The 8,789-nt window shown below is 46.9% G+C and overlaps 1 protein-coding gene across 2 annotated transcripts in view; it reads right to left on the reverse strand.

Annotated features, from left to right (window-relative positions):
• API5 (apoptosis inhibitor 5) overlaps positions 1–528 on the reverse strand; it is a 36,955-nt gene extending 36,427 nt beyond the window's left edge. For both annotated transcript variants that reach the window (XM_067749345.1, XM_067749344.1), the window contains exon 1: positions 306–528. In XM_067749345.1, coding sequence (XP_067605446.1) covers positions 306–374 — 69 coding nt within the window. In that variant the 5' untranslated portion in view covers positions 375–528. The remainder of the gene's footprint in view (positions 1–305) is intronic.
• Between the last annotated feature and the right edge of the window lie 8,261 nt (positions 529–8,789).

Here is an 8,789-nt window from a genome sequence, read left to right on the forward strand (position 1 = left end):
GAATCTGGAGGACAAGGCTTGGAAAGAGACTGAACGGGGCGGGGACGGGGGGGCTGAAGAGGCTGAGTTGGGAAACGCCACGGTGAGAAAAGGCTAATCAAGGGAGGCAGAGGAGCCTGGAACCCGGGGACCGCGCTCTCCCTGGTGAAGCCCGAGTCTGCACTCCCGGCGAGGGGCCCACCCCGACGATACAGCCGGGGCGGCTGGGAGCTCGCGGGAGGGCGAAGCAGTAGCCCCCGCCGGCCCGGGGAGCGCTTTCGAAAGGCCGCAGAGCGCCGGGCCCCGCAGGCCGCTAGGGAACTCACTTGGCCCACTTGCTCCGTGGCATCGGCTAAGATGCCATAGTTGCGGTAAAGCTCCTCTACGGTCGGCATGGTGAACGACAAGCCCAGGGCCTGTTACTGCTGTCTTCGTCGTCGCTAGTGCCACCGCCGCCTCTGAAGTTCTCCTAGCCTGCGACCCGCACTATTACGGCTCCAGCTGCCGCCAGTGCCGCCGCCAGTCACCGCGCACGGGACAGCTCCTCCCCCAACGTCCACGTAAAGACGGGCGCGTCGGGAGCGGCCTTCTTTGACTGCCAATGCGCCACCTGCTGTTTTATTGCCCTCTAGCGGTGGGAGGTGCAAAAAGCGGCAAGGACGATTGAACTAGTTCGTGCCTTTTTTTTTTTTTGGAAGGACTGTGCCTGGCTAGGAGATCTTGGTGCGGGTTGGAGGAAAATACAAAGCTAATTGCGTTTCTGCCCTTAAAAGACCTCACGTTGGCCAGAAAAGTGATTTTACGGGGAGAAAAACAGAATGAAGAGTGAGAGTGCAAGCTGTATGGGAAGTCATAAACTCTATTTACAACTGACTCAAGGAAGGTAACACAAATCTGTGGCAATTGGTTCAGTGTTGCTTTTATTATTTTTTATTTTGGGTTTTGTGGTTTTTTTGAGCAAAAATCACTCAGTTGTCATTAAACAAACAAACAAACAAAACTCAACGTCCAAACAAAACAGAAAAACCCAAAAAACAAAAAAAAACTTCTGTCCACCAGGCTAAACAGGTCTAGGAGTGAAATTTGCCCTACTGGAAAAGTTTATCTTTGCTTGCTGCCAGAGTAGAGTTTGGGCTACCTGATTGTGTCTAATAACCAAGAGGGTAATAAATAACTGAAACCATATATACTTACTGATAAGAGTCTGCAAGATACAAGTTTAGATGAAAAAAATGGAAGTTGGAAAAGAGGTGTAAAAAGATTACATTTTTATTATAAAAAAACCCCAAAGCGTACAAAACAAAGTTATGTGCATGTGTGTTCATATTGAAATGTCAAGATTGAAACATCAACTGTAATAGATGGTAAATTTCAAAGCCAGATTCACTCGTGCAGAATATATGCAGGCAATGGTTACAAACCAGTTCCTTGGGTCTTGTACTCCTCGTTTAGATTAAGGGTATTAAAAAAATTAGGTGGTAGAAGGAGAGGGATTGGTGAGGGTGTTTTTGGAGAGAGATCTTGTGCTTGTGAGCAGCTTGGGGCAACTGTGGCCTCGTTCCCTCAAGCCTGGGACCATACTGAGGAGCCTGAAATGTAATCCCTGTAGTTGGAAGACACGAAGGGCTGGTGCCTGACGTATGCCTGAAAGAGCTTGAGTTACCTGTGGCAGCAGAGTGGAGGTGGCCATGTTGGGATCTACCTGCCATCCCAGATTTTTCCTGGAAACAAGGGGGTCAGAGGGATTCCCTTGTACCAGAGATAGGCTTGTAAAAGAGAGAGAGAGGGAGAGATTCTGGATCCATTCCGAGTCCTGCTTCAGGGGGCATCTGTCTGAGCATGAGAAATCCCCCACGACAAGAATCAGTGGCAACAGAAACTGTGTGACGTTTGAGGGCAGCACATGAGCACCTCATGGGGGTCACCTCTGAAGGCCCCACAGAGTGGCCTATGGAAAAGACCTAGTCTCTACCAACCTGAGAAGGCATGTAGTACTGCACATGTACTAACGTATCCTCTCTTCTCACATCCCCCTCTCAAAGCATATGCCCAGGAGGGCTTAGAAACTGCTTACCAGGTGGGGTGGGGAATAGAGAGCAGAAAGGCAGGATGGGAAGCAGGTCTCAGATGGAGCAGAGAAGATATGATTGTAACTCAAGTTTAGAGTTTGGGTTCACATGTGAGAATGGACATTTTAATTTCTGAATTGAGGACTATTTTTTAACTAAGAGCAAGCAGAAAAGTTATGGATCTGCCAGAATTTCTCTCTAGGATCCGAATGAGATTCCTCTACTTCAATAAATTTTAAAGAGATAGTGAAAGACAAATAACAAAGGCAAAGACAAATAACAAAGGTGTATTTGGATCACATCCGCTAAGTTAGGTATTCAATGAAGTGTTAGGTGTATGTGTAAAAATGGGGAAGTGGGCCTTCCCTGGTGGTGAAGTGGTTGAGAATCTGCCTGCTAATGCAGGGGACACAGGTTCGAGCCCTGGTCTGGGAGGATCCCACATGCCGCGGAGCAACGAGGCCCGTGAGCCACAGCTACTGAGCCTGCACGTCTGGAGCCTGTGCTCTGCAACAGGAGAGGCCGCGATAGTGAGAGGCCCGTGCACCGCGATGAAGAGTGGCCCCCACTTGCCACAACTAGAGAAAGCCCTCGCACAGAAACAAAGACCCAACACAGCCATAAATAAATAAATTAATTAATTTTAAAAAAATGGGGAAGTGATCTGGGGCAGGAAGTGAGGCTCTAGATTTCTTAACTAACTAGGGAGTCTGTAAGACTGAAAGAAATAATTGAGAATGCCTCCCTAAACTAAAGAAAGTCTGTTTCATCTGAAGTATAGCACCTCCTGCAAAAAGCTTTGTATGCACTCTATCCAGTGCAAAAATGTTTCATAAATACAGTCCACCCTTAATCATCAGGACGTTTACGAGTTTGTGAATAGCAGTGATAAAGGTGCAGTGGAGGCTGAAGCTGGTCCCACCTTCCCAGCTTGGATTGATTGCCAACCCTTTAGGGTTTCCGTGGGTGGAGAGCCCAGGAGGGAGGGAGGGAGGGAGAGAGCAGCTGAGATGATGTAGCAGTCACGGCTGACGATAATGGTAATGAGAGCCACAAAAGTGATAGCTAACATATTGAGCACTTTCTCTCTGCTTTTCCTTGTGGGATCTCCCTCTCTCCCTTCTGGCTTGTGAAGAAAAGGTTTAATTCTGTGTCACATCAGAGAGGTCAGGAGGTTACATACATTTCCCAGAGTTGCTCAGCCAGATTGGTAACAGAAGTGGGACTTGAACCCAGACCCATCTGACTTCAAAACCTGAGCTCTTGGACTCTACAGCTTTATATATCTTTCCCACCATCCTCCACTGCAGCAACCAGCTGAAGCCCGTGAAGAAAAGTCTTCCCTCCATTAGCTTTCCCTTCACGGACAATGAACAGATTCTGTGCTTCTTTATTCCCTCCATGTTCCCCATTCATTAATCAAAACAGGTAGAAATGACTACTGTGTGCAAAGTGATACAGTTGATATTGGCTTAATTTTGTCCAGAGAAGGAGAAGCAGTGGAAGAGAATGACCCCAGAATTCATTCACAACCTCAAAGGCAAAGAGATGTTTAAAAAAAGTACCAATGGTTTTTATGTTTATTTTTTATTACAAATGTAATAGATGTTCACTGAAGAAAATGGGAACTGCAAAGAAAAGCACAAAGAAGGAAATAAAATTCTCCTACTAGCCTGCCCTGAGAGACAAACTCTGTTAACATTTTGGTATGTTTGCTGAAAAAGAATTTTTTTTTCTTATTTATAGGTAAACATACAAATTCTAGTTTATATAAAACACTGGATTTTTTGCTATGTGAAAAGAAAAAAAATAATCATCCTAACTTTTTTAATGTCATTTAATCAGGTCGTTTGTGACTGGCGGCTGAAAGCGTTCTGATTTCCCACCTAACAGATCCAACCACTGTTACCTCAGTTCATGCTCCTCAACATGTTGGTTCATTCATGGCTGCACTAGGCACTGGGGGTGGGGGGGATATAAAACAGTAAACACGGCAAGCGCTGCTCCTGTGGTCCTGGAGCTGACGATCACATAAACCGAGGAAAACAATACAAAAGTTAAAAGTATTAGCAACTTGCCATGGATTGTGATAGGTGCTGTGACCTAGCATGACAGAGATGGATAACAGTGCCTGGGGAGAGTCTCTGTGAAGACAAAATATTTGTGTTAGGACCTGAAGGAGAGGGAACCGGTCATTGGAAGAGGGGTCCACAAGGGGGAGCTGTTTGCATGGCCAACTTAACTCCTCGATGCCTCAGTTCATTCATCTGCAAGATGAAAATAAGAGTACAGAATTTAAAGGTAATATTATAAGGATTTAACGCGCTCATTGTGTAAAGTGCTACATGGTGGTTACTTTGGAAGTGTCAGCTGCTGTTGCAGTGGGGCTGAGGCTGGGGCTGGTGAGGCCTACAAATTCCCATGGGCTTGCAGTTCTCCTTTATGGCGCTCTCTGCCCGCCCCCGATCCTTGCCTGCGGTGGCACGAGCTGTCTCTACTCCTCCCAGTGTCAACCCGTGTCTTGCAATTCAGCCTCTTAAGACCCAGCTTCCACCGAAACAAACAAAATTTTTGAAAAGCCACAAAAACCACAGCAAACAAGTGAACAAGAAACAAAAGCATATTCATAAATGATCAAAACAATTCCGTTCTCTCTAAGCATTCCTAAACGTTTGAAGTCCACTTTACTGAAGACTTGTAGAGGTCGCAGGAGGAGGAGTCACATTAGCATATGCACATCCCCAGCATCCTGTGGGTTCCCCCTTCCCTTTCTTTTCTGTATCTCTCTCTCTGGAGTTTCTTTCCCCATCGGACACATAGATGTTTAGCTTATCTTTTGTTGCTTGAGCGTGTCAGAAAGGCTCCTTCTTTGCACTGAGAGCATGTCAGGGTACTTTACCCAAACAGATGCAGTGCTGTTTCTAAGAAATCTGGTTTTGTTAGGCTGGGTTTTGTTATGCTGCAGTAACAAACATCTCCATAATCTCAGTGGATAAAACAAGAAAGCTTGATTTCTTGCCCATACTAAGTTTTTTGTAGGTTTGGGTGACTTTTTAGGGCAGCCATCCTGCATGTGATGCCTCAGGTTGCACTTTTTATCTACATGTGCTGTCAAAAGTGAAGAGTGAGGGCTTCCCTGGTGGCGCAGTGGTTGAGAGTCCGCCTGCCGATGCAGGTGGCATGGGTTCGTGCCCCGGTCCGGGAAGATCCCACATGCCGCGGAGCAGCTGGGCCTGTGAGCCATGGCCGCTGAGCCTGCGCGTCTGGAGCCTGTGCTCCGCAACAGGAGAGGCCACAACACTGAGAGGCCCGCGTACCGCAAAAAAACCCCAAGAAGGTAAACGTGAAGAGTGAGGAGTAGTGTTGAGCACTGGCAATTTCATACTTCCACCTGGTCTCTTCTACTCATAGTTCATTGGCCAGAGCGAGTTATACGGCTACACTTAACTACAAGTGGCAGAGAAGTACAAACTTTCCTTGTGCCCCAAAAGAGAGGGAAACAGGATGTTAGCAAAACGTGTGAATAGTGAAAAATTGATCTTGACCTCAGTACATTGACACAAAGTGAGGTACTGGTAGAGCCAGGATGAGAATCTAGAACTCTGGCCCTCGAGTCCAGGACCCTTCCCTCTGGAGGTGGCACTACTATAAGGACAACTAAATGCCTATTAAGAGCTTGAGGTCTGAAGCACGACTGAAATCAACACCACCCATGCTACACATCTGTTAGGAGGATTGAAATGGAAGCAGTCTTGTTTAGGCTTCAGAGGCAATATTAGGCCTCTAACTGACTCGTGACCTTGCCTGGACTATGTGCCTGCTTGTGAGCTGCCGCCAGCAAGACCGGCAGCACTTAAGATGAAGAAGGGAGTGGACTGTGGAATTTCTTGAGCCTCGGGGACCTGGCGAGTTCCCGGGGGCCTAGAAATTCTTATGATACACAAAATGAGATAAATAGCATTGTTGAAGAAACCCAGAGCTGCACGTTTGCACGCAAATGGATGATATCAGTCTGCAGCCTGGTATTATAAGCGGGACTCCCCTAAACTGCAATTTGAAGTCTCTCCCGCAGAGTGTACGCACCGCCCAGGACCTTTCCCAATTGGGACTCCAGATTGCTGTTTTCGGGACTTCTCCGCGCTAAGTCTGGCTGTAGGTGTCGGCCCAATCTGAGGGTGTACATGCTTTTACTTTTCTTTCCCTTTTCATTTCTATTTCTTTCTTTTTAATGATTTTCTATTAAAGTTAAGTTGAAATTGTCTACTGGTGTGATGAGTGGTGTCTTTTTGTTAACGAGTCCTTCGAACCTGTAACGAAAGTAAAACTTTCGGCAAAACGGCATCGTGGTAACAAATGGAGAAGCTCCCACTTCTTTCACACGTGTTTTCATTTCATAAACTGGACACAATAAAGATACAATTACTTTTGGTTCCTTTTTGGGAGGCATGTCATTCGCATTGAACTGAATGTTCTTAGAATACATTAAAATGTTTACATACTAGGTAAAACATCAAAGCGCAATATGTCTTCACTGCAAGAGAATCAATACAAATTTAGCTTTTGTGGAAAATATATCACCGACTCACTTTCAGATAAATCGTTGGACCAATGCAATCGTTCAGATCAGGCCCGGTGTAGGGTAGGGGCTCATTAAATCTTTGCTGAATGAGTGAATGAATAAACACTACTCTTCAGCCAGACCTATTGCACTTATTTATTCAACCAAAAAATATTGAAAGCCAATGTGGTACATGGTGCCTTGGTGTCTCCTGATGACCCACCCCTTCCAGGGTTCATGATCGCAGTGTTCATACCCTTCCACTTTAACCCTGGGCTTCCTCAGGTGACTTGCTTTGCCCAGTGGAACATCAACAAGCATGACGCAGGCAGAGGCTTGATAAGCACTTGTGTGCTGGGGCTTGTGCCACCACCACGTGGGGGAACTTGGTCTGGTCTCCTTGAAGATGGAGACCCCCGGGAGACCGAGGCTCAGTGTTCCCAGCCGTCTCAGCTGAGCTCCTCTTCCAGCTATCCCTTCAGCTGAATGTGGTTACCCAAGTGAAATGGGAGAAACCAGCACAGACTGCGTTATTGTGAGATATGAAAAATTGTTGTCAGACCAGGGGTCATCCGACTTTTTTCTGGAAAAGGCCAGATAGTAATTATTTTAGGTTTCTTGGGTCATACAGTTTCTATCACAATGACTCAATTCTGCCATTATCGTGTGAAAGCGGCCGTAGATGACATAGAAACGAATAGGTGTGGCTGTCTTCCAAACAAACTTTATTTTCAAAAACAGGTGGCGAGCTGAATTGGTCCACGCGCTGAGGTTTTCTGGCCCTGTTTTAGGACACTAAGTTTTGGGGACAGTTTGTTTTGTTGCAGTAAATAATGGAAACGACCTGCCATTGTCTCTTCTGAGTTCCAGGCATCCTCATTCCCGAGAACATTCCACCGTGTGACTTCATTCCCAATGGCTCCCTGAGGTGGAATGCCCTCCTTTCTCAGACCTGGCCCTAGGAAAATTAGAAAGTCATCAGCGTGTGTTTTTAGCTTCTCATCAAAAGGTTCTAGAAGGGCCAGAAAGAAATGGTTGTGGAAGTGCTCCTTTCCCTGGGAGTGAAGGGTGCCTACTCCTAAGTTTCGGGTGAGTGGGGGCCACTCTCTCCTCCTGCCCTGGGACCCTGAGGCTCCATGGAGTCTGAGCAGGACGGCTTCACACTGGGTAAGGGGCAGTGAAGGTGGTAAAACGGAAGACTCCTAGCCTGATAGTCTTATTATATCACTAGAAAGGCTCAGCTGTCCCCATACAACGGTGGCTTCTGACCGACCCATCCACATATTATTGCCCAGAAGTCTCAGATTTCCTGGGATTTCGACCAGAATTCCTAGAACTCTTAAGTAATGGTCTTCAAAAATCAGAATGATTGCATAAGGGAATTCCCTGGTGGCGCAGTGGTTGAGAATCTGCCTGCCAATGCAGGGGACACGGGTTCGAGCCCTGGTCTGGGAAGATCCCACATACCGTGGAGCAACTAGCCCCGTGAGCCATAATTACTGAGCCTGCGCGTCTGGAGCCTGTGCTCCGCAACAAGAGAGGCCGCGATAGTGAGAGGCCCGCGCACCGCGATGAGGAGGGGCCCCCACTTGCCGCAACTGGAGAAAGCCTCGCACAGAAACGAAGAGCCAACACAGCCATAAATAAATAAATAAATTAATAAAATTAAAAAAAAAAAAAGAATCCGCCTGCCAACGCAGGTGGCCTGGGTTTGATCCCTGGTCCGGGAAGATCTCACATGCCACGGAGCAACTAAGCCCGTGCACCACAACTACTGAGCCTGCACTCTAGAGCCTGCGAACCACAACTACTGAGCCCACGCGCCACAACTACCGAAGCCTGCGTGCCTAAAGCCTGTGCTCCACAACTAGAGGAAGCCCACATGCAGCAATGCAGACCCAACACAGCCAAAAATAAATAAATCTATAGATAAGAAAAAAAGAATGATTGCATAATCATCAAGGAAGTAGAGAGCCCTGCCCTGTTACCTGGTGGAGAAGGGTGCCGATTCTGGAATCAAGCTGCCGAGAAGCAAATCCTGCCTCCCGTCCACTCCCACCATTTGGATGAAGCCCTTGGGCAAACCACTTAATACTCTAAGCCCAAGTTTCCTCAATTATAAAAGGGTGATAATAATAGCGTTCACCTTTATGATTTTTGTGACAATTGAATGACAAACCATG

Source organism: Pseudorca crassidens, chromosome 9 (assembly GCF_039906515.1).
Source record: "Pseudorca crassidens isolate mPseCra1 chromosome 9, mPseCra1.hap1, whole genome shotgun sequence".
NCBI classification, from domain to species: Eukaryota; Metazoa; Chordata; class Mammalia; order Artiodactyla; family Delphinidae; genus Pseudorca; species Pseudorca crassidens.